Source organism: Rutilus rutilus (assembly GCF_951802725.1).
Source record: "Rutilus rutilus genome assembly, chromosome: 4".
Classification (NCBI taxonomy): Eukaryota; Metazoa; Chordata; class Actinopteri; order Cypriniformes; family Leuciscidae; genus Rutilus; species Rutilus rutilus.
In genome coordinates, this window is record NC_140212.1 from 17104490 (window position 1) to 17131590 (window position 27101).

General features: G+C 35.9%; 2 protein-coding genes across 3 annotated transcripts in view; one reads left to right on the forward strand and one right to left on the reverse strand.

Moving 5' to 3' along the window:
- On the reverse strand, positions 1–26829 carry cd36 (CD36 molecule (CD36 blood group)). Of its 2 annotated transcripts, none has more exons than XM_084408153.1 (12): positions 26725–26829; positions 10567–10727; positions 9722–9866; positions 5179–5325; positions 4707–4798; positions 4455–4504; positions 4102–4171; positions 2149–2333; positions 1937–2055; positions 1763–1836; positions 1612–1666; positions 1–477 (listed from the first exon to the last, which is right to left on the reverse strand). In XM_084408153.1, exons 1-12 carry the CDS (start codon positions 26746–26748, stop codon positions 298–300), a joined length of 1302 nt encoding a protein of 433 aa, XP_084264279.1. In that variant the 5' UTR covers positions 26749–26829; the 3' UTR covers positions 1–297. The 2 variants fall into 2 exon arrangements, with proteins under 2 accessions (XP_084264279.1, XP_084264278.1); XM_084408152.1 differs by lacking the exon at positions 26725–26829 and adding an exon at positions 11342–11664.
- Positions 17305–27101, forward strand: part of gnai1 (guanine nucleotide binding protein (G protein), alpha inhibiting activity polypeptide 1) — a 20561-nt gene continuing 10764 nt past the window's right edge. The window contains exon 1 of the mRNA XM_084408154.1: positions 17305–17748. Within this exon, the coding sequence (XP_084264280.1) occupies positions 17631–17748 (118 nt within the window). The 5' untranslated portion in view covers positions 17305–17630. The remainder of the gene's footprint in view (positions 17749–27101) is intronic.

A 27101-nucleotide genomic window follows, 5' to 3' on the forward strand; every position in this document is an offset into this window, starting at 1 on the left:
CACAGTTCTTTGTTTTACTGAAATTCTGCTGACATACAAAACTATTTCAAATTTAAATCAACCACAGTATGACCACATAAATGCAGGATATTTAACCCTGATAACTATTGAAAGTATGACTTGATACAATATCAAGCAAATAGAAAGGACATAATTTTGCTCCTCAAAATTGCAGAGTATATAAATGATATAAATAGAATTGCGATATACTCTGAGCTCAAATAACAATTACAATATACAATTCCCCCAAAGGGTGCTATCAAAATCAAAGACACAAAGCACCAGGCATCCCTCCCTTTATGCAATCAAACTACGTTTATTTTTCTTGGTGCACACCACTATCAATCCGATCATACAGCTGACAAATATGATGGAGCCGACCGCTATAAGTCCGATCTGAAACCCCTCCAGCAGGTCCAATCGAGAAATCAGCTCTTTCTTGAACATGTCGGCCGTCTCATCGTCCAGGACTGCGGTCTAACACAAATAAGAGACAGAAATCTTATAGTCAGCAGCGAGGCGGCACCTAATCCTGCTCTGATGAGACAATCAGATGGTCCAGGGGTCAGACATGTGTGAGATTAGCTGTTTATGGACCGTAATAATTCTACTGATATATCAGATGTATGATTTAAGAAAGTACTCCGTTGGTCCCAATGGGTCTAAAGTACTTAGTGGAGATAACGGATCTAGAGAGGGCTTATTCTATCTAAATGCTATATTCATAACCCACAGCTTACAATCGCGCATTATACATATCACATTTGCATATATTATAAACTTTTGCCTGTTGGGCCTGAATGCCCAATTCAACCTTATACTGTATGAGCATAAATGCTTTAATTCAACCTAAATGTTTTATATGAGCTTAAATGATTTAATTGGATCTATATGCTTTAATTCTACCTAAATGTTTTATATAATCCTAAATGATTTAGTTGGACATAAATGGGTTTTTTTTATTTATTTTTTTATGTTTTAATTAATGCAATATACAAGATAAATACAATGATAAATATAAAAAAAAAAAAAAAATAATAATAATAATAATAATAAATAAATAAAATAATAATTATATATAAATATTTTTTTTATTAATAAATATAAAATATCATTTAAAATATCATTTATTTAAAAATAAATAATGTATTTTTTATACTAATACATACATCATTCAACGCATTTTGCCTGTACATAAATGAATCTTGTTGTTATGCCGTCGCAGATTAAAATCCATAAATCTAAATATTTATTGCATTGATGAAGAAAAGGCTCAGCACCCAAGTCTCTATCGCCTGTTGCCTCAATGGTGTCCAGTGTGTTTGGGCGGATTGCCAGCAACAGCCATTTTAGGATTGTTTGTGATTTGGTCCTAGTGACATAGTGACAAGCTGGTTTTAGCGCCGAAATACTTTGTGAAATAGCTACTCTTAGAGCAAAAATGTAAGAGTCTTAAAATTAGGATTGACTACATTATTTTTAAGTAGTTTTCCCTAAATCAGGAAGATAGAAGCTACTTTTAGACTTACGATTTTTTGTGAATACAGCCCCTGGTTTCTTTATTGGACTCCTATGCTTTAGCTGGACTTAACCGCTTTAAATAGCACTCACCTCATTCACCCACAAAATAGGGAAAACTGTGTGGTCTGTGATGTTGTTCAAAATTCTGTGTAAAAAAAAAACAAGACACAAGACATCATGTTAGACCAGGCATTTATGAATTTTAGGCATTCATGACAACGTGTAATGTCTGTTTACATACAAAATATCATTCGATGGGCCGTACAACATGTTGAGCTGAAGCCTTTTTGCAAATCTCATAGTGAAACCCGTAATCTACAAATGACACAAAATGCATAACCATTATATCATCATATCATCAAGCTTCCTGCTTTTAAAGAAAGAACATTTTTGTAAAGTGAAATGAGCTCCTCACCGGTTCCACGTCCAAAAATATGGAGTGCTCGTCAGGGTTTGGATTCAGTCCGATCATTGACTGGACGAGATAATTGGAGCCATAGAGGAAGTGGGGTAGAGAGAGGAATACTGGGGTTCCTGTGGGCGAATTCACAAATTAAATTGTGAAGGACTAATGCATTCAATACATTTTAGTCTCAACTGACTTTATAAGAGGCTCAAAGCACTGACCTCTACACGCAGTGAGGTCGAGAAGTCCTGCCGTAGAGCAGTTTTTGGTGATCACCGGGTCTGTACAGTAGCACTGGTTATCTGGGTTGGCCACTGGAGAGGCCAGAGCTTCAGCAGGCAACATGTACCGATACACATCAATTCCCTTCAGGTCCACAGTGCTCTCATATACAGCAGATATTGACCTAGAAGACAAGCATAAGATTTATTGCAAAGGGGGCAAGGTGTGCTTCATCACATTAATTCATTAAATTAATGATTTGTCCACTATCATACTGTTTGACAACCAGAAAGTGTCCACACACTTTTTGTCTTCAGTTTTATAATTGATGTAATACACAAAACTTTGGCGTCGGTAAGATTTAATGTTTTTGATAGAAGTCTCTTATGCTGACCAAGGCTAATTTAATTGTTTAGAAATACAGTAAAACAGTAATCTTGTGAAATATTAGTCCAATTTTAAATGTTTTCTATGTGAATATTATGTAATTCCTTTGATGAAAGCTGAATTTTCAGCATCATTACTCCAGTCTTCAGCGTAACATAATCCTTCAGAAATCATTCTAATATGCTGATTTGCAGCTCAAGAAACATTTCTTCTTATTATTAATGTTGAAAAATGTTGTACTGATTAATATTTTTGTGGAAACCATAGTTAACCATAGTTAGCACAGGATACACACTCTGGGTGTGTGTATCCACATTTGCAGTGTGTGTGTGTGTGTGTAACTACTCACTACTCTGCTCCTAATGTGTGTGCATTAACTTGGATGGGTTAAATGCAGAGGTCAAATTCCAAGTATGGGTTACCATACTTGGCCGTCACGTGTCACTTTCACTTTCACTTTCACTTAATTTGAACTTTTTTTCACATTTTTTATAAATAGAAAGTTCAAAAGAACAACATTTACTGTCGCTTTTGATCAATTTAATGCATCCTTGCTGAATAAAACTATTAATTTCTTTAAAAAAAAATCATACTGACCCCAGTATGAGCAATGGTGTATATGAATTGTGTTTTTTTTTTCATTATATTACATTAATATTTTTGTGACATATTTTGTTTTGTTTAAGTGTGCTATGTATTTGAAAATAAGTGCCATTTAATTTAATATTTTTTGTATATACTGTATATATATATATATGCAGTAACATTTTTAAGTGTGTTGTAAGTGTGTTAAGCGTCTAAATGCTTTTTTAGCTATTGTGTATGCATGAATGAAAACTTGAGGAAAAAAATATTCAGTCTCTAATACATTTTTAACACTTACTGCATTACTTATTATGACTAAAAGAAAAAAGACACTGTCTAGCTTTGATCTCCTCCAGTCACAGATGATGTATTATGATGAAAGTGAAGGATTGTTGGCATTGCTAGAATCTTTTCTGACATCTCTGACCCTGCAGAAGAAAATGAGTGGCCTGACCTCTGGTGGTAATGACAAACAAAAGAGTGGACGCATGAAACGCACTTGGATTCATTATATCTTATCAGGATTCCAGATCAAATCTAATCGAATGGGAAAAGATGAAAGTCCATGGAGGTAATGGGACTTTAATCGAGAACATGATATGAGAACATTGCTGATGTGTGACATTTCAAAATACTGTATATAGTAGCCTCATAAAATATGTGGACACTAATGTCACACGTAATGTATAAATGTCATACACCATGTCAAACTAAATGGCATTTATTGTAAAGAATGCTAGCATAAGCACAGTTTTCAAGCAAAACATTTTGAAGTTTGTTAAATGACAAATCAATAGATATACTGTTCAGAAGGACATTTTGTGGTTGTCTAACATTAGTAAAAGACACATCATGTTGTTCAAACAGCTGTTTGCAGATGATTTGGTTTCATATTTTGTTCTATAAGGCACTGATATAATTTATAAGTGTGGTTTAAGTACCTTTTCTACTGATTAACAAAGGGAACGAACTGAAAATACCTGCAGATATCAGAAGAAAAGAAGTACAGATGTTCTTTCTTGTCCAGGAACGGTTGGAAGGAGGAACCATCTGTTGACATATGAATACAAAAGTGAATAACAATTAAATAATGTATGAAATATTACATTTGTAAAAGAAATCAGAATATATTTTGACTTAAAAAGTGCTGAAGGCCCTATAATTAGATGATAAACAGATGCAAAACTTTAAGCTCAGCACACTATTTCTTTATTGGACACACAATTTTAGGCCAACAGCTTTGGGACAGAAGTCATACCATATATTTTCATGTCAATAGTAACATAATTACAATTAATTCAATATAAATGTAATATATTAGAGGTAAACTTGCCTGTTCCGTTTATCATGTTGCAATAAGAGTCATTCCAGTAACTCAGTGATCTGTGCAACAGTTTTTTTTTGTTAGTCTGTGTTTTACTAATGTTGGATTTAATATATGAATGTGATTAATTGAAAAATTAATGAACCACATCTACATTTACGGGTCATTTGTATTCTAGAGAACAACAAACAGCTACAACTCAAAGAATCACATATATGTTCCATGTTGCACATATTCTTCAGGCTAATGTAACATACTTACGTTTCACCCATCCAGCTTTTAATGGTGGCTACCTTTTTGATGTCATCTTTGCCTGTGAACACAGTGTATGGTCCATCGGTGGTGTCATTGTACTGAAAGAAAGAAACACAAAGTACTTGAACATTACTGCATAAATAACACAACAAATAGGGCAATACCAACTAGGAAAACTCTGATTTAAAAACCTTCAGAATTAAAGGAAGTTAGAATTGGAGTTTTCTGGCCTTTTCACGTATCTTCGAGGCTATAATATATCTTTTGTCATTACATAGGACATTTTTATTTCTGGTATTCTTACATACATGTAAAGTGAAATTGGTCTTGGTCATGTTCAAATTTGCAAATGATTTTGCACACTCACAACACAATAAATCGTATCTAATTGCAGTTTGTCTGCTCATACTGTATACTTTATCAATCAATAAAGGTCATTTAGTAGCAAGTGAATGCCATCAAGTGTTGTCATCCTTACTGGATAGAAAACTCCCAACACGGTGTTCAGCATTGGGTCTTTGTAGCCCCACAACAACTCCTTAACAGTCCTTTTCTGGAAAAGTTTGGAATTGGAACTTTGGATAAACAAATTTGCCAATTTATGATCAAGTAAACTGTAGACACCCTGGAAGAGAAGAAAATAAAGACGGATTAAGAATGGATTCATAAATTCATCTGCCTAATAAAACCTTGAAATCAACAACTGCATTCAGCCTCAAGCAAAGTTTATTTGCATTTATTACTTGTAAAGCACTTTTATCTGATTAAACATCACCTGTAATTATAAATATAAGCTGTAACCGTGAATATGGGATGATGATTATACAACTTTGTTAGTTATGCATTAACATACAGAGTCAAGTGCTGTGCTGCCTTTGGACAGATAATTGCAGATATCAACATTTTATCTTTTGATTTGGCAAACAATGACTGACATGCTTTAGAGCTGACAACCAATGCTGAAACAGTCTAATCTATATGAAGGGTCAGTACGTGAGTGAAAAGAGTTAAAGATTAATATTACATATTTTATATATGCGTGTATATGTATATACATATAAAATGTAAATTCATGTCCCAGTTATACGTAATGTTGTCACATATTTATGGTTAAATAAACATTACATATCAAAAAGACACCAAATACAATTCTATTTTGTATTTTTACATTAACTATGTAAACTATGTAAACGTAATTAATGTTATATTCATTAAGTATAAATCTCATCAAGTTAATTTAAGCATTTTTACATTTATTCCAAAATAATAACTAAAAGCACAATTTAAACAATGTATTTTATTTGTGAACTGATGGTCAGGTGTTTTCAGTCCATTTCAAATTTGATTTTGACGTGACAAAGCGGTGATATCTAAATGGTTGAGTTGTTTTCTTACTTTTTAATTAGTCTTCCCATTAAACTGCATCATTTTGTTTATTCAGACTGATTCGCGAAGGCGGAACATGCATGAAAACAAGAGGAGGGATTTATCGCACGAACCATTCATATCCAACCATAACCCAGTGTTTCCCCTAGGTTTTTCCGCAAGGTAGACACCCCGAAACTACTAGTGATACGTGGTGTACAATTTTTTGTAATCTAAAAGCATGTCTAATTAATTGAAATCATGAAACTTATACAATTATTAAAAAAAAATTCTATGAAATGTTTTTTTCCCACACAAATCCGGTGTTGTATTTTTACTGGTCATCAAATGAAGACATAAAACATTAATCTAATTTCTTTTAATCAAATGAAATTGGAAGAATTGAGAAAAGCCGGGCAGTCTGGTTGAGGAACAGACTGCAGAAGAATTCCTGGAAATTAACATTTGACTCTCTCTTGAGAAACTAGCATCCCGAGTCAATCACCTCCCCCATGTTGTCTCTCTCTCATGCTTGAGATCACCAGATATTCACCCACAAATCTATATGGTTTAGTGTGAATAATTATCATACAGTATTATACATGTTTGGTATCATTTGAAATGCGACTGGTACAAATGTCTCATTCCCAAAGAAGTTAACCAAAAGGTAATAAAGTTCTTAAGAGTTTAGAGATAACTTGCACATAGAGGGGTTGGTCCTCCAGGCAAATGGCATTCTGCTCCCAAAAAGGTGTAACTCTGAATGCAAATTCCCATTGTTAGCAAATGTTTTCATGTTAAAGAAGTTTCTGTCTATATAAAGAAATGCAACAAGAGGCTCAGGGCGATTTGTAACTCAAATTAGCCCATGATGCAGAGTGTATGCAGGCCCTCCGCATCATGTATTTTATAATGTCAGGTTCGCATCTTCTCTCTTTATTCCAGAGCATTTGATGTTTTGTATTTATTATCTTTGAACTGATTATGAAATTGGCATGATACATTTACCTGACATAATTTCAGAGTCAGTCGGAATAAAATCAAATGTAACAATTTATTGTTTTCCCAAGTAGATTAAATGGATTCGTATGTTACCGCAAGTTTTGCGTCAGATTAGTGACGACTAATATTTGGCACTATAATATTTTATTACTTATAACAACTAAAGTGTACGTGTTTTGCAAAGACAAGAAGTGAATTTCCGTTTAGGGCAGCAAAAGTGCTGCTTGACCAACCTAAATCTGGTTGTGTCTTACCTCTTAATTTAATGTTACTTTAGATAAGTGTACGTGGGAAACCACGGCATGGCCAATCCAAAGCTATTATAAGACAAGTAAAGTTGGTCAGCTTATATCTGTAGTAGTGGCCATACCTCTACTGAAGTAAACATTACTTTAATTTCAAGTGTATGCTATCATGGGAGCTATACCAAAGTATCTTTCATTGTGTAAGCGTGAATGCGACCGATCTCAGGTATATAGCAGTTACCTCTGTTTAGTGACCGAAGCTGGCGAGCTTGTGATCGTGAGACCCACATTAAACAAGGTGTGAGGACCTCTGAGCGACATTGCTTCCTAATATGAACGGGTAAAATATAAATAAAGAGTTCAATCGAACAATCAAATGTATTCCTAAACTATTATATAATTGACCAATAACCAATTGGCAATCTAACTTAAATTCGAGGTTGTGATAAAATGGAGTCAGATATCAAATAGAGTCAGATAAAGGGCTCTATCTTGCACCCAGCGCAATTGACTTTGTACACCGACGCATGTATCATTCCTATTTTGCACCCGCACACAGCGGACTTTTCCCTCCACAGACGCACGTCGGTAAACTAGGAAATACACTTGCGCTCCCCGGGCGGTTAAGCGCAAAGAGGAGGCGTGTTCCGGCGCAAACGTTCCCTGGTGCTATTTTGCAGGTTTAGAAAACAATTCCGCCACTGACCGGAAAAACCTAGTCTAAAGTCAGTTGCGCATGTTATTCATATGCTATTTTAAGGGCGCATGCTTGGCCATAATCAATGTAGCGTGTGCACAACACGCATACACTTTGATTCTCTCATCTACACAGAAGCAGCAGTTTTCATTTTTGCAAATCATACATTATTACGATAGATAGATAGGTAGATAGATAGTTTATTCTAAAAGCATACATCTAGCTTACACATTAACCCAAATTATCATATGCCTGTTTAACCGAAGCTAATTTGGGTGGGTTTCTCCATCCCCAATGTCACTTCTCTGTGTTTTACGGCCCTGGCGAGAACGTCGGTCTCCTCGGCTGTGAACCGCTCCTGGCGTGCGCCTGGCAAATCCGCCGTTATAATAGCAATCCGCTATAGAACAAGTGCGCCTGCTCTTAAAGGGAATGTGAGATGACGCTCTGATTGGTTTATTTAACGTTACGCCCAAACCACACCTATGAGTAATGAAGCTACTTCAGACCAACCCATTTTAGATTTGCGTCGGGCGCAAGAGTCATTTATCCCGCCGGTATAATAGCAACAGCGCCCAAGACCCGCCCACAAAGTTACTTGCGTTTCGCGCTTGATACTTGCGTTTCAGATCGTTAAAATAGGGCCCAAAAGCTTAAATGGAATTAAATTACTTTGCCACGCGGAAAGACAGTAACACGCAGAGACCTTCACCCGTTCTGGCGGATGCTGCCTTTGGAACGATCTAGACGGGCTTACAAAAGTAAACAAACTTTTTGTCAAACAACGTGCTGCACAATGAGCTTTACTGTTCAAATTAAATAATGGAAGACATTTTTTGATTATTCCTTAAAAAAAATGTTTTAATGATAATTTATTTGTATTAGTATTATTATTACATTGAGACGTATCTAAATTCTACTGTACAACAGTAATACATTTCTGAGTTTCTGTGTTTATGACATGACGATAGTTTTTCTCAAATGAAGCGGTTGCTCACAAAGCGACTTTCAGAGCAGACTCGGAGTCTGGAGATAAAGTTCATGCATTCGTATACTCAAGCAGGCAAAAAACACAGCGAGCGTCACACGTGCTTCAGTGTGTGTGTGTGTATGTGTGAGGTAAATGAATCTGTGTGTCATCTGCACCATTAATTCACACAGAACGTGTGATTTTAAATTCGTATTTAAATTTGCAGTGTAATATTCACACACACTAGTCTATAACGCGATTTGATTTCAAGTGTACTGAACTGCTTTTTATTTATTCATAATTTTTTTTTTTTACAAATTCCGTGAAATTCCGAGTTATACAGTAAATTCCGTTTTTATGACTGGATTCTGCGATTCCGTCCGCATTTTCTGCATCGCGAACATCATAGCCGCTAAAAGTTACTACATGGAGCTAATGCTGGGCCCCCCCCCCCCAGCTTTTTTTTTATGTCTCAATGTTCACCAAGGCTGCATTTATCTGATCAAATAAACAGTAAAATTTTAATATTTTTAAATATTATACAAATTTAAATAGCAGTTCATATACTTAAAAATATCATTTATTCCTGTGATGGCAAAGCTGAATCTCAGCCGCCATTACTCCAGTCTCGAGGATTACTCATCACATTAATTTGGCATGGAGAACTAAGGGAGGAAAAGAGACGAGGAGGAAGACAGGAGGGCAGAGAGGAATGGCAAGAGATGGTTGTTAAAATACATACTGCTACAGCCAGGTTTAGTGATGTGAATATGTCATCCTCTGATCCTACTGACATGCCAGGCTCAAAGATGGCTCCATACGGCAGCACAAAGGACACAGTGAAGTCATCACCGAAGGTGATATTTCTTTTGGGGATAAAACGTGTCCTGGAAGACAACAGAGAGGATGAGAGCACATCACACCACTATGAAATACATCATGACCATTTAAGGGGCTTAAAATTGCAATAAAAAATCTAGTTATGTGGTGTTTTACTGGTCATGTTTTAAGAATATAACATCACCACATTATGTAACTTTTTTTTGCATCCTTGGTAATTAAGCCAATTGATGCTAATGTACAATCCATTTAAAATGTAAAGGTAATAGAATTAAATAACATTTAAATATGTGAAATAGTATTTATATATTAAATATATAGATCAAATAAAAAATGTGCAACAGTACTCACTGTACATTGTTTAAACTACTGCTATTTATATTACTTTAGTACATGACAAGGACGGAGTGTCACATTTGCCTTAGATTAGACAAGCATCATCCCATCAGATAAACTTATCAACATACAAACGGCATGACAAAACTTTTGCACAAGCTTGAAGTGCATTATGTTGATACTGTCTTTTTTTAGCAGTCTTAAGTCTTAGAAGTAGACAAAAATAGTCTATACTTTTGGCAATGTACTGAGATTCTTTCTGCTTTATTTCACAAGGAGACGGAGATCTAGTCAAGTAAATCAAGAAAGATCAAGAAGCAAATTTCCTGGATTTTCTTTACGAGAAAAATAAGAATGGTTTGTTTGCATGAGTATAGATTGAATAAGTATCTATATGGCCACAAGCCTTACCTATACGTGTACGGTCCTTTCTGCACCAGCACAGGTTTGGCCCCTTGACTTACAACTTCATCGGGGTTCTGAACGTCAAACAGCCAGAACTGCCTGTATATTGCTATATCAACAGACGTCCAGGTGTCATATGCTAAAGTCCCGTTTTCCAACACTGTTTCCTTTAGAGACACAAAACACACTTGATATTAGATACTCTATAAATGTTGTATACCGTTTTATACTTAAAAATAGGGGAGAGAGGGGCAAGTTGTCACAATCCAATGAATATTTCTCAACATGAATATCTGTATAGGCACACACCTTAAAATCTTGGCTGTAATAATGCTATTGAACATTTCTAATGTTTTTGCCTCAGAAGAAAAATACAGCTTATTTAACACACACACGATCACTGACCTTGACACTATGAGGCAATACAAGAACCTGCTGTTTAAATGTCTTACACACAACATATATTTAAATTGTATTAGACATCATTTTAATGGCTTTTCAGCCTATAATTTAAACATTATGACAGTTCATGATTAATTAAAATTCTAATCAATAAATTCTTACATTTATCAAAAAAAAAAAAAAAATGCCCTTGACCCCAAAACCCCATTTTATTTAATCTTATACTTAATTAAGAGTACGCTGTACCCAACTTGGGCTGTTCCCAAATTATTCAGAATATTTCTCCACAGCAACTTCACATCATGTACCTTATCTGTCTGTCTGGAGTATCTGCAAACGCATGTGCGCCGAATACTGATATGCAAAAACGACGGCTTACCTTGTTGACGGTGTTTTCAATGATCATGTCGCCCACCGGGAAGAGAATCCCACCCAGCACGGCGATCAGGGCGCCCAGCACGGCCCCTGTGATGAGCGCGCATCTCTGATCACAGCAGGTCATGATGGCGAGCACGAGCAGCAGCCTGGACCAACACTGACCGGCGGCGCGGCAGGTGCGAGCATTAGGTCGCCCAGGGAATTATGTAAGTTCCAGGGATCGAAGGTTGTTGAGGAGGAGATAGAAGACCGGATTGCCGTTTATCGCACCCGGAGATCCGGGTAAAGACGGAGTTATCTCCGCGCGATAACGCACTGCTGGGCGGGGAGCGGGCGCGTAACACACGGCATTACAGATGCCAAGGCCAATGCCACTTTCAGTCGAGAACTGATGTTTACAAACGTTTAGATTCAAAAGTGACTTTGAAATATCTATATCGACTTCGAAAAGATTCGGATGACTTGGAAAACTCACAACTTGGAAAAGTGTCAAAAGAAAAGAACATTTACTGTTTTAGAATAGCTATAAGAAATGTAATATAATAACATGTAGGCTAATAGGATTTCATATTGTTAGCTTTTAACTTTTTTCATTTTGATTTTAACTCACTTTGAACATGAAAGGAAATATATATAATGGATGTTAATAGAACAGAATATTACATTTCGGATAGCCATGTATAAAATAAAATTTAAAAGACGAATATAGAATATAATTCAATACAATTTCAGATCACTGAATGCTTGATTCTTATTTGTCAATTGGGATATTTTGGACAGCCATAAAAAATAAAATAGTTATAATACAGAATAGCATAGAATTGAATAGGGCCGGACTGGGACACAATTTCAGGCCGGGAAATCCTACACCCATCCAGGCCATCATATGCACCCAAATAAAATTTAGAAACACGGACCCTATTTTTTCCTAAATTACATTTATTGGTCTAAATCCTTAGGCTGGGGCGGTGTAAAATAATTAAAGGCTTTATCCTGAACTGTATCCTCACTTCCCTTTTCCTTCTCTTCATTTACCCTAATATCTCTCTGTCTCTCCCTTCCACCAGGATCATCAGCCTCATACACCAAGTAAAGTGGAGTACTAGTGTTATTGTTATATATGTATGTATGTATGTATATGTATGTATGTATGTATGTATAAAGTGTGCGTATTTTTCTTGTACCTGTCTCTTCTTCACCTGTCACTTGTTCTGGCCTCATGTTGCAAACAGAACTGGCTCCACCTTGGTGTAAAACAACCACCTTATTGTAATTTGTTTGCCCAGAATCTACATTTATTTTAGTAAAAAATCAAAGTATTATATTTATGACAAAATGTTGTTGTTTTCATCTTAAAATTACTTAAATATCCAATATTTAGCAACACTATATTTCATACAATATGTTAAAAAAATTATAATCTTATTTTGCTTCTACATGTCATCTCACTCCCTGGCTGAATGTGTGATCATTGCACCACAGCTAGTGCTAGGTTGACTGTCTCCACCTTTATTTGATTAAAAAAAAAAAAAAAAAAAAGGAAAGGAAAGGAAAGGAAAGGAAAGGAAAGGAAAGGAAAGGAAAGGAAAGGAAAGGAAAGGAAAGGAAAAAAGTCCCGGTGCTTTCGATGGCCAGTCCGGGCCTGGAATTGAATATCAGACCACTGAATGCCACAATTGACGAATCGGAATCAAGCACTCCACACAGTCATGTTAAAAAAACAGACCATATAATTAAGAATGTATGATTGGTGAAGGCATGAAAAAAGTAATTGTGCAATGACTATAAACGTTGCCAGATGAATATCATTCTCGAACATTTAAAAAACGAATGAGTATAAAAGCATAGCTCAGATAACTGACACTTCACATATAAACCAATAAAAAGTTCAAGGACTGTTTTTATTAGTGATTGCTGCTGTGCATTAGAGGAATCTCGTATTGCACCTCCCCTCTCACACGTGTGTTATTTTTCAGCGTTATCTCTAAGTAGTAATATTACAATATGAAGTTTTAGCTTCTACTGTCCTCTAGTGTTCGTTGGTCTCATGTTGTCCATACTCCAGGCTCTAGTGTGATTGTGTAGCGGACATGACACTGCTGTCGGAGTGGATTAAGACACAAGTTAGCCTGTATATTTGTTGGTACGTGGGTTGATGGGTCATTTCAGGGGAACACTCACTGTAAAATGTGTTGTAAAATCTCTTCTATTATCAAATTTGGACGAAGTTCACATTTCATTTGAGCTTCATGCGACTGCTTACTAATTAAGGAGGCGAATCATTGCAAGTTTGCATCTTTAGGGCACTAGAGGGCAGTGTTCAACTATTTATGTCATGTCAATTTAGCGGTTACGGACAAGCCGTACAAAATGTAGCGTGAATTTCCTAGTTGCTGTAAAACGGTAAACGGTCATATTTGTTCACAGTGCATTTACAGATACAAGATAAGATTTTAAAAATGTGTTAGTAAATCATGAAGAGCAGTAGCCTAGTGTTCATTGATAGCGCATGTTAGCTAATATAGTGTTTAGCCTACCATATTTTAATATAAAACATTGTCACATATCGTGTCGATTACAAGTTATGATAGACTTTTATTTATGATAGACACATTTTTGAGTAAAACCTTCTATAAATTGTGGTGTGTTTTTCAAAAGCAAGTTCTGTCTAAATTTACACCAGTTACCAAAAGTTTGAAGTTAGTAGGCTATAGGCTAAACTAACAAACAATCTAGATATCACATAATTGTTGTTCTGTTCCAAAGCTTTGACAGGAACATACTAATTATTGACTTATCATCACCTGGCTCATGTTCTTGCTGAACAGCAGAACTGTAGCAGACAGTCAAATACTTTGCATACAACTGTAATACCCTCATGTGGCATGTAAATGTGTGGTTACAGAGGTGTAACCCTCTGAGATCCGATGCAAATTCTCACTCAAAAGCAGTTGTTTCCCAGACAGCTCAAAGCAACTATAAGCTCTGAGGTCATTGCCTAATTTATCTGCTTTAACCTCACAGTCATGCTCGCATATAAAAAGGCTGAACCTCGGCCAAGGAGAGCAAGTGTAATGAATTTTCAATCTCTTTCTGCAAGCTATACAAGATTTTCAGCAGTGTTGATGCCGCAGTGTGGCATGGGCACAGTTCATTCGACCTTGGAACACATGGTCCAGTGTGGCACTGGCATCTGTGATGATGGGTCAGGGCAAATGCATAAACTTGAGAAAACACAACTGGGATGCTGAGATGACAGAACAGAACGGAATAGAACAGAATAGAATAGAATAGAATATCCACTAAACAAATAGGTGAATATGCAGAAATTTGAATATGTGCAGTTGTTACTGTAAGGAGTAAAAGAAAAAACCCATACAGAGCAATAGTCAGATTGAAATTTGGACTTAAACCAAGTTAATTGAACCATTTTTAGGTTTCAACCCATTATTTGACTAAATATTGTACAGTGTAGGACACTGATGATCTATCCAAGACCTCGATAAAAGAATTTAATGTATACACTGTAAAAAAAAGAAAAAAGATCAAGTTATGACAACATATGTTTTTACATTGCTGTAACTCATCAAAATAAGTTGAGCAATTTTCAACTGTTTTATAAGTTATACAAGATTCAACTCGTCAAGGTTTCACTGTACTGTGAAATACCTATTGTTAGATAACATCTGCTTCATGGGGATGCCATTTACACTAAGTGAAAATAGCAGTATTTTCTTTGCTCTAAGTGTAAATAGTTGTATGTATAGATGTTATTTTTACTTAGTGCAAATATAGTGGCAGCCCAATGTATTGTAGTGTAGGCTATTATAAAACAGTATGCAATAATAACAACAACATGTTCAATGTATATAATTATATATATTGAAGGATGCTGCCTTATTGCGACATTACTTGTATCCCTAAAGCGAACACTTACCCAATAAACACTTTATTCCCATTTTTTCTAAATTTTTATTTAAATATACGCCTCTCCAAGCTGATATGCGATGGGAAAAAGAAAAAGGCGGCTTCGAACTCGGGTTGGTCGCGTCAACAAAATATTGGCTCAACCAGACATCGGTGGGCGGGGTTAATGTAAATAGCCTCTGCCAAAATAGACACTCCAAATTAAATGCTTCTAGAGTCAAAAAATAAATATTAGCTATTTAATATGATTAAATGATCGCATGAGTGATTACATGACATTAATATGGGAGAACCGGGGCAAAAGTAACGCGGGACTAAAGTAACAAAGCGATTTTCTCAGAGCCATGACTATATTAGCATTTTAAGCTATGACAGTCACAGCACGTTCAGTACGCAACCCTTTGCGGAGCTACCAAATATCAAGTGATTTCATCATTGTTTCCCGCGGTTAGGTCCGGAAAGAGTGCTGTAACACATCCTGGAGTTTGCCTTGTCAGAGTCTTTCAGTATAAAAGTAAATCGGGTTTAAATGTCAGGAGTTCCTGTCGGGACGAAAGTAGCACTTGTTACTTTTGTCCCGCTAAAACAAGTGTTTCTTTTGTCCCGCTGCTAATGTGGTGACTTTCTGTGTGTTACAGCATTTATTAAAACATGTTTATGTCATATTAACAGAATATTGCAAGAGTGAGGGTCAGAAGACAGACAGAGGTTAACAAGGTCATACTCGGGTATATTTAGGCTAAAAAAAAAAACTAAAAAACAAGAGTAACACAAAAAATCTAGCTTGGATATTGTTGTGTTACTTTTGACCCACCTGTGTGTTACTTTCATCCCAAATGACATCCCAAAGTTGTTCATTTTTACAAAATACCAACTGGTATTGATAGACCACACTTGTGAGTGACTTACCACAGCAAAAATATATCTGTCTAAAACATCATCTTTTCAAATGACGTTTTTCTGACAAATGGTACTTTCGCCCCTGCTCTCCCCTAACTGATTACTGTATACCAAAATACAATATTTTGAAATGGAATAGTTTATCGAACCTTTAGACAAAATGTAAAAGAAAAGCTCATAAGGAACGATAAATACATACATTTTATTCAGAGGCCCAAACTTAGAAAAATTGTGTGCAGATATTGTGTTTTATGTTGCTAAAGGGTAAGATGAAATTCTGATAGCTTGTAATGTAAATCAATCCGATTTGTACAACACTATAATGGACTACTTGCATAAAAAGCATATAAATATTTGTCCATATGTCTCACAATAATATGTCTTAAAAATAGTAGTTTTCATTTTAGGGATCAAAACATGACGATTGAGAGATGCACAAATAAATGAGCCATTTACTGAAGTAAATGAATAAAATAATGAATAATAATAATAATAATAATAGGACAATAATAATAATAATAATAATGCTTTTAATCAAAACTTTAGAACCAAACAACAATAATGTGACATCTAAATTGCTGTTATTAAACGAACTTTAAACTTTTAGTAACTGATGTCAACTATGCTTTAGAAAAACACACCTCAATTTAAAGAAATCAGGAAATTTGACTAAAAAATGTGTTTATCATAAATAAAAGTATATCATAACTTGTAGTTCACTTTATATGTGGCAATATTTCGCATAGAAAACATATGAAGCACATAAAACTTTGAATTTAAAACCACGTAACAGTTTGGCTAGAAACAACTTAAGCAATCTTCTTTCTAACAATTTTGGCAGGTTTTAAGTCACGGCAGCTTAACATTTTAAGTTCAGCCAAGATATTTACTTAAGTAAATGAATAAAACGTCTAAGTTGTACAGCTAATTTTTACATTGTCAGTGGAGGACAAACATATAAAAAAGAAGTGATTAACTCCCAGTCTGTTTGGAAGTGGCCGTCGCAAAGCAGCAGCTCATTGTCAGGCAGAGATGACACGTCCCGCGCCTCGCCCTGCATCATTCATGTCCTCATCATTCACTGCTGATGATGCTGAGGCAGAGCGCGCGTCCCCTCGCGCACGTGAACGCGCCTGCATGCATGCGAACAGGAAGCAGCGCGAGCCCGTGAGTACTGACGCGCTGGGGAACGGATCGCTACGCTTCTACGGACCCCTTTTTCATCCCTTTGAAGGGATTTGCGGTGAAATAAAGGAGGCAAACGGAATAGTTTGATCGAACGAGGCAAGAGCCAGCCCATATCCTCTTGTCTTTTGATTTTCAAGACCCCCTTTTGCGCTCGGTTGTTGGTTTTTTCTTTTTCTTTTTTAAAAAAGAAGGGCGTGAGGTTTTCCGGAGAGGGAGCTGGTGCATGTTGAATACTGTGCGTTAGATTTAAACGGTTCGGATCGTCGTGAGGAAGGATGGGCTGTACGTTAAGCACGGAGGATAAGGCGGCGGTGGAGAGGAGTAAAATGATCGACAGAAACCTGAGAGACGACGGAGAGAAAGCGGCCAGAGAGGTCAAACTCCTGCTGCTCGGTAAGAAACAATTAAACATACATGAGAGGCCTAAACTGTCCCGTTTCTTTGTTATAACTGCTTTATAGACAGCCACTAAAACAATATTACGCTGTAGTTACCAGTAAAACTATAACGGAAAGTTTGAGTGTGCTGTTTGGTGGTCTTTTGAAGAATTCGGGAGTGTTACTTTGTAGCTATCTTCATATTGCTTTATATGTTTTATAACTTTCGAGCTGATCAACATTTCACTCTGTTCAGAATCATTATACATTATTAATTACAGAACATTTGGATAGAAGGAAATATTGATCGTTCCCATAAATGGCCACAAAGTGACAGTGCTGTCAAAAGAAAACTGTCGCAATGCACTCATAACAAACCACACACACACTAGATGTGGTGCAATGGAAACTAAAAGAATAGCTTTAAGTAGGCGGAAATGCATCTTTTGAAGGGTCCTTTGGTAATGAGATGTTGGGCTGATGATGCTTTTAAATGTAGGAGGGGTCTGAGAATGGCGACCTGTTGCTTCATTGCCTTCTCGTTGTGAAATGATGGTACATTTGATCATGATAATGTCTCGCGCAACCTAGCATCTGTCTGTCAGCACTTAAACATGCGGTAGATTCAGTAGATACACATATGAGATTAACCGCAGGTTCATGACAGATGAAGGCAAGGCTTGTGTTGAGGTGTAGCCTACATGCATTTATGCGTGGTTATGACATATTAACTCGTGATAATGTTTTGGCCACAATATCCTTTTGTCGAGGTAACGTCATCCTTATGTCGTGGCCACGCGATGTAAAGTCTTATGTTGAGGGAACAACTTCCCTTTTTTCGTGGCCACGAGGTTAATGCATAAACACACGCGCATGACCGTAACAACCTGGGATTATCAGAAATGGATATTATTAATAAATTAACATTTGATTGTGAATTAAGGATGACAGAAAAGTGCGGAATTGAGACATTTTTATATTAACCTGTATTATAGTCCTATTATATTAGGCCTATATTATATTCCTCGTGATGTTTCCTATAGACAGCAGTCGAATGAAGTTTGTTATTATCAATAAATGTTAAAATAATATAAAATAAGCCTACAAGAAAACATATTGTATCCTTCCCATACAGCCTTTTAAATCCATTCACTGAACCATGACTACATTAAAATTTGAAACATATGTATAAAATATATAAAATGACTATTATTTATTTATGTATCTATCTTTCTTTGTATGCATGTATGTTTTTGTTTTGCAGGCCATTAAAAATGTTGGAAGGGGAATAGAAATCTGAACTATTGGCCTGCAGGCACACAGAAAAAAAGTCCTTACTGTTGAGCTGTGCTAATCCATATCCATTACTTTCAATCAGTCACCAATACCTGCATCTAATGCTATTCTAACCCATATCTAATTCTGTACTGTACCTACAATGATCTAACCATAGTACTGGAACTAATCAACATTAACCCTGATGTAAAACTACTAACCCCAACTCTGATTAATCATAAGCCATTAACTGTTATGAAAAGCAATGATTAGTTTTCTGCTTTAAAACATTAGTCCATAATGAAAGTCAGGCTAGCATAATAGATTTTTTTTTTTTTTTTTTTATCTCTTACAGTGTGATTTAAGAACTACAAGATAATAGTTTTCCATTTCTCAGAGCTAGTTACCAAAAAAATGGCTAGATATCATTCTGATGCCAGACAACAGATACAACATTTGTGTCTGTTATCTGTTCTGTCTGCAGTCATTTTGACCTCAGTACCCACCGATTCCACCGATATGTTAGCTAGATGGTATCTCAAATACGTCTCCAGGCAACACGCAGACGCACACAGACACACAAACTCAGTGTGTTCAGATTACCCGTGACAGTGGCACCAATAGAGTCTGGTGAAAGAAAGGAACCAACACACACATGCACACTCACACTCTGAGTAGTAAATATGGAAGTCCTCTTTGGTTTGCAGAAATGACCAGCACATGGAGGGTTTGGTGAGTTCATGTGTTTGTCTAAAACAGAACCGTATCAGGCACTGGGTCGTAGTCGACCCCGCGAATATCACGCTTTGGGTGCATTGACACCTGACGTGGTTTAGCAGCCAGAACGCACACGTGCCGATGCAATCGCTCACCGTGGCAAATGTTTGGCTGTAATATGAGCATTTCGATCCAACAATAAAATCCAACAATATTTTAAATCTAATCCATTAAAAAGAAAGCTGTTTTTTTGATTTCTCATGGACAGATATGAGTTTTGGTTTTTTTGCCCAGTAATCTTGTAGATTTCTATTAAAGTAATTCATCATACAGAACACATTTGCACAGAGATTTGTGGTGGAGCAAATGTGAGTTTCTTTCAGTGTCGATGCACATCTAGGTAACAAGTTTGTCAATGGCGAACATGTAATACTTCAACATGTAATATATTTTGAACATTCCTAAGCACAAAATAATAATAATAATGATTTAACAATGTTTTAGATATTTACTTATCTGGTAAGTGCCCATGTAATAAGCAGGATAATGTATTTTCATCTGGTTATCACAAAATAAGACTTTGTTGTGTGATATTTACATTTAATGTTGCCAGATGAAATGTACACAAAGTTGTTTAAATCAAATCAACAATTTGTTCGGACAATATTTTCTCGATTTTAAATTATTATGATATTTAAAAAAAACAAAAAACAGAACACATTATACTATTTAAAAACAAAAAAGGTTAATCCATTGACAAGGCGGTCTTGATGTTAAATAGCCGAGTGAGAACAGGTTTTGTCTGATAATTTTGTCTAAAATGGTCCAATGTTGACTGATTAATTTTTCTATCCCTAATACGAATACAATTATTTGCATTTTTTTAATTTATTTTTTACAGCTGGTTCTTTGGGTTGATTTCCATTAGATGTTGCTTTAGCAGCTTTTGGCAGGAAATTGCTAATGTTTTTGCACCATAGAGGTCGGGGTGTGGTGTACTGCGGATCATAACCTTCGGCTTGTGTTTGATAACCCAACCGATTGCTGGACAGCTGGTCTCAGCGGAGGTGTGTGTGTCGTGTTTGGAACAACAGGGATGAAAATGAACCGACTGGGCCTAATGTAGCAGCACTAATGTCTGTAAACCATATAAACCTCAGACCATCTCTCTGTTGATCACTTACACACACACTGAAGTGATGCATCACCTTGTCCTTCAAATACCTCCTTTAATGAAAAACACAAGGAATTACGACGATATTTAGTGTGGAATCTATTGGTCATGAAAACGTTGGTCATTTAGCAACGTTAGTGTATGGTATTGTTATCTGTTATAGAGTAGTTGTGTGTGTGTGTGGGTGAGTGACAGCATAGATCAGTCTTTTGGCACGTCATGGTTTGAGGGTTTTAAGAGGCTTAGATGTGCATACCGTTTACATTCCAATTATGTCACCGGAGTGAAAGTTCAGAGAGCCGTTCAATAAATGAACGTCACAAAGCACTCCAACACTACAACTTATCGGTGTTTTCCATTTGTAGTACAGCTTTAATGCTTATAAAAGGGAGAGTTAACTAAATAACTTGTTAACTAACCACTAACCAGCAGATTTTTTAGGCCTAAGAAAATAAGCACATTCATTTCTGCAAGTAATATGTACTGTTTGACGCATAAACAATTTATAATTTACAGTTTAGACCTATAATATATTGTTAAATTACTATAATTATTACTCATTTTACACTCAGAAACTGAAAAAAAGTGACTAATTATAAAATATAAATTTTTATTAAGTATAAAACATTTTAAAATAATAAAACATTCAATTAATAGTTTATAAATTAATTAATTTGGTATCCATATCTGCGATACTGGCCTTGATAACACTTGGTATAGGTATAATAAAAAATAAATTATGCTTCATTTATTTTGATTGTATATTCATTTGGGAGTCAGTGTGTAAATATACAGTATTTATAATAAGGTTTAAGGTGTGAGTAATAGCAATTGATTGCACCTAATATTATCAAATATTATCATTTTTAAATGATTTACATTATTTAGACTAAGATACTAGGCTACTTTTGTAGATAATGCAGTCTTTGTAAAATCACTTTCCAGTCAATTCCTGACCCAACTGAGTCCCGTCCAGCATTGTCTTCTTCTCATTGAATATCTAGTTTAACTCAGAAAACGGTCACATTTTGACTTTAAGGTTTTATCCAAACCCTGCAAAAGAGACAAGTTTAGAAATTAAAAAGTCAAAGTACTCCTGTGAGTGTGAGCTGTTTGTTGACTCTGTGTGTTTCGTGAGACGTGGATTCAATAGAAGATGTTTTGGGAATACCAAATGAGATTGTTAGTCTTCATTAGGAGTTTACGTGTTCAAATTAGTGTGCGAGTCATGATTTTATTGGGTTCCAAAAGAACAAACTGTTCATCTTGGGTCATCTAAGAGACTCTTTGTTTCAGAGATGCACTTGTGCATGTGTCTGTGTGACTGTTTCTTTCTCTCTTTCTCTCCCCTGGATGGGTACATTGATAAGTCCCTTTGGGCTACAGGTCTCTCTGGTGAGACATAATTAAAATATTGTGTCCTTTCCACTCCCGTTCTCTTCCTTCTGAAGGAGTCTTTCCAATTACAGGTGTCTCCCCATCCACGTCCCTGCCAGGTCAAATATTTACATGGAGCTGTTACTGAAAATAATCTACTGTAGCTACTGTAAATGCTTTGGGATTTAAAGGAAAAGTGGTCTTTATTATTTGATTGGAGCTTTGTTTATTATGAGGAGGATGTTTTAAGCTACATGAAACTTGCAGGATGTTTTAATGGTACAAAGATCTCTGCCTATATGTCAAAAGATCAAGGAAAATTTGATTTCTTATGTCATGACCCCTTTAAAGATACATATACATACAGAAAAATAAAGATATAGCACTGAACCAGTAGGGCAAGTTGATGACAGTTCCATCAAATGACCCAAAATGTGAAAAATTACATGGAAATTACACAGTTCATCTTGTGAAAATTCTGACTTGAAATGTTAACAGATCTCACCAGCAAAAACAACACGTGAAAATGTACCTGCATGTGAGGATCATTACAAGGGCTTGAAGTGTGTAATATAATACAGAGCGTGTGTTTGCTGTAATCTAATAAGACGGGGCAGTGCGACAAAGCATTGCATTCGAGTTGTCACATGGTGTCACTCAGTGTGTTGAGACATGCTGGAGTTGTGTTTCACAGATAGGGCTGTGATGCAAGCCTGTTATCGATTGCAATCTGTACAAAAATGGGGAGAAGTATCCTCGAAGGGGCCAGAAAAAAGTGGTCATTGTGTCAAATCTCAAGGAAACCTTGTAGATGGAAATTGGAGATTGTTGACTATCAATTATTAAGATCATTATGTTATTCATAAATTAGTGGAATAATCAAAATGAAAAAGCCTTGTGATCTTTCTCAACGCTAGGTGGCTGGCTTATATTATCACACAGGAACTGAAAACAACAGATGTACTTTAATGATACCTGAGGTGAAATGTGATCATATTTTTCTTAATACTAAAAGATTGCAAACATACATAAGACATGTTTTGCAGGTTTTAGAGTGCTGTTGTTGTTCTTCTAAATGAAACGATGAAATCCAGCTTTCATCATAAGCTGTCAGCATATATTTTATCTGTACTAACATATATAGAACAGGAGACACATAGACGTAAGAGAAAAGATAAAAGCATTTCTGCTAAAGAGTTTTCATGCCAAAGTAAATTTTCTACAGTATATGGCGCATAAAATGTTATGTCAAAGCACATTTGCCCTGGTCTATACAGTATGCTATATATATTAGGGCTGCGTGATTTTGGGGGAAAAAACTGGCATTGCGATATATTTAGTTTTTCTGTGATATATATTTTGTGATATAGAAAAAAAAAGATGATTTGAAAAGCTCCATTTAGAAAGAATTAATCATTGTAAAATGATTGGGGTGATTTTGTAAGGGAGTGAATATGCATAAATAAACAGTGCTTCATGTTTTTCAGGTAGGTCTAACAGTATTCAGGTACAGTAATTGAATAACCAAATGTAAAATAACAGTCTTCTCTGTATAAATGAAATAGAATCTTTGTTACAGCTACAAAAGTGATTTTCTCTTTGTATTTTGTTGTTTGATTAACATTGATGACGGAATATTAGGTTGCTGTCACTTTAAGACCGGATGCACGGATCCAATATAATGATACGCACTCGGTTTCTTTCTTAATTGTTTACATTCCCATAAGCCATAAGCGACTGCGTTTACGAGGATACTCACCGAGAAGGGCATTTTGATATCTTTTTACGTGTATTTGTCCGTTGATTTACCCATGTATAAAATGAATTATGACATGTAACATTATTTTTTTAAATGGTAGCTGACTAGCTGGGGATAAAGCGTATCAGATACTTTTGGGTAGGCATCTGATAGTGAACTAGATAAAATTGAATGCTTTTCTGCTTACAAATAGTTTGCAAGGCAGCTTAGTGAGATTAATATTAATTTATTAAGATATATGCATTCTTAAATTGGCTCTAACAGAACAAAAACACATTGTGGACACACTTTTTTTTCTTTAATGCAAAATAATATGTTATGTTGTGTCTTTCATTTTGGGGTAAAATATAACAAACATTTCTTTGTAAGATACACCGAAAGAGGAAACTATTTCACCCAAGGCAATTCCAACATTTGCTGACATTTGTTTATCACACCCCAGCTGTCGTATCTGCAGGTTTGCTCACAGTGTCACAACATCTTTGACCTAATTTGTAAGTTTACAAGGCGTGTCATGGCGGGTGTTGTTGTGAGGAACCACTTGGCTCTTTCAACCCACTAAAGTTGATACGTCAGCCAGGTTGAATAATCGGTACGTTTTTTAGTATTCAGCTAAATTACGAACCAAGTGAATCCTGAGGAAGCATTAGAAAGCACTGCTAAAATTATTTAAGTAATGTTATGTCAGCAAATGTTTACAGTTCAGTTCTAACAAGTTACAGCTCATATTTGCATCCAGATGGACATGGGCCGCCAGAAAAAATGATCAAGGAAAGGAGTTTTATCTGCCACAATAAAGTGGCACATGCTTCATGCGCACAATCAGCAGGAAGCCATGAGCAAGTTACTATGACAAAAAGGGATTATCATGCATTACTGGAAACGCATGCATATGAGCGATGCGCTGCGGAGCTGCTTTTCACTGGCATGCGCCCATCAGGTATCGGAGCCCTCTTTGGCAACATGTCCTCAGAAACGGGGCCAGTTGCTATGGCAGTGTGACAAGAGACTGGGCTCGAGCATGCGCGTGTACGAATGCATGCATATGTGTGCACGATCGAATGTGTTAAATGGACAAAAGCAAGATGAGTGTAATTGTGCCACAGCTCCTCCACAGTTCATTTTCACGAATTGAAACTGGCTCGCACCTTGTTCCTCTAGTGGCACATTCTCTTTGTCTGTCCGTAGCTTTATAAAGATTTCTCCCAGGTTGCACTAGCCCTGGAGGGCTGTTTCCAGCACTGCTCATAACACAGTTTCTTGTTATAAAAACATACACCTCTATTGATTCAGCGGTTTAATATTCCGTCACAGCCTGTCGGAATTCTTCTGTCACAGGTGTAATGACGTTTTAGTACGGAAATTAAACTTTTGTTTTGTTTTCCTTGGGAGGAGCTGATTTTACACACTGATAACACCGCAAAACACAAACAGATCTATGACATGACCCTCATATTTTGCTATATTTTAATTTATTCAAAAGACTGTGTTGCAATTGCAGTTCATACATTCAATGAATTAAATACACCTCTTCTATGGACAGTGTTGTTATAGTTAAAAAAAAAAAAAACGATTAAAAAAAACTTTGTTTTCAGTAATTGAAATAAAACTGAATTAAAAAATTACAATTAAAATTTACTCATTAGAAATGTCTTGGCTGAACTAAAATAAATAAGTTTAAGTACTAAAATTACTAAAACTAAAAGAAAAAGTATATATATATATATATATATATATATATATATATATATATATATATAGTCTGTGATGGACATGTTTTTAATTTCTGAATTCAAATTTGATATTTTTAACAAGCTGATGCAACTGTCCTGATATCATTACATGATAAAAAAGTCTGATTAAATTAAATTGTTCATTTGGCATAAACTTGTATTATTATTTCTTAGAAAAATTCAGGAAGGACAAAGAAAAACACAATATGTAAATTAATTTAATATACCTTTGTGTACTGTGTTGTATAGATCAATTACCATCCACAAAGTGCTGGTCTGACGTGTTGTTGATTGTATTATGGTGAAATTTCCACACTCTTGAACCCTTAAGTTGATTGGTCACCATCCACTTACTCTTGGTTTCCATTGTAACCCATAATAAGCTAATCCGATGTTGGTCTTTGATCAGCCACTAAGCCTTTGGGCAAAGAGCTGTGCACATTTCAAAGTGCATATATGTGTTTATATTAAAGGAATGTTCACAATGTCCAATACAAGTTAAGCTCTACTTGAAAGCACCTTGACCATTTAAACTTGGTAACGTTTGCAAAATACGAGCAAAGATATCGGAAGGGGATGTGGCGCAACAAATTTCATTTTCTTCAAGTCGATTTTGACAGCTGAAATATCGCATTTTTGTATTGCTGAACCCTTTTCCCCTGTCTGCCATTGGTTGGAAAACCAGATAGTCTTTTAAGTTCATGGGGTTTTTCTGTTAAGCAGATCAAGACAACACACACACAGCAGTGGAGTTTTCTGTCTCAGTGCTAGGGAACGATATCCCAGTAGATAAGCTGGCTAAATTGGATTCTATAAGTGGAGCCGTTATTGAACCAATCGATGCAGCAGTAGGAGCTGACAAAGTTTACCAGCTGTGCACATTTGTGAACACACACGGGATAGGAACAGTTAGGTGTGGTCTGATGATTTCATATACACAGCATTTTATTTACTCACCATCATGTCGTTCCTAACCCGCATAACCTTGAGAATTGCGTCTGTCTGACTCAACAAACATTCTTCAAAACTACTTCACGGAAGATAGAAAGCCATAGTGGATGCCTGGAATGACACGAGGGAGTAAATGATGACAGAATTATCTCCCGAGAAGTTAATAAAATATTCATACTGCATGCAATAATGAAAAAATTAAAGTGTTAGAACAACTATGCACAACAATGTTCAGTCTTAGATCTTGTATTTCCAGGACTAAAGAGACAGCCGTTGTGTACATCGCTCTACAGGGTTTTAAAAATTCACGCAGGAGCTCAGAAACAAAGCACTAAACTGAAATTGTCAGGCTTTTTGAATTTTAATTTAGGTTTTCTGTCTTG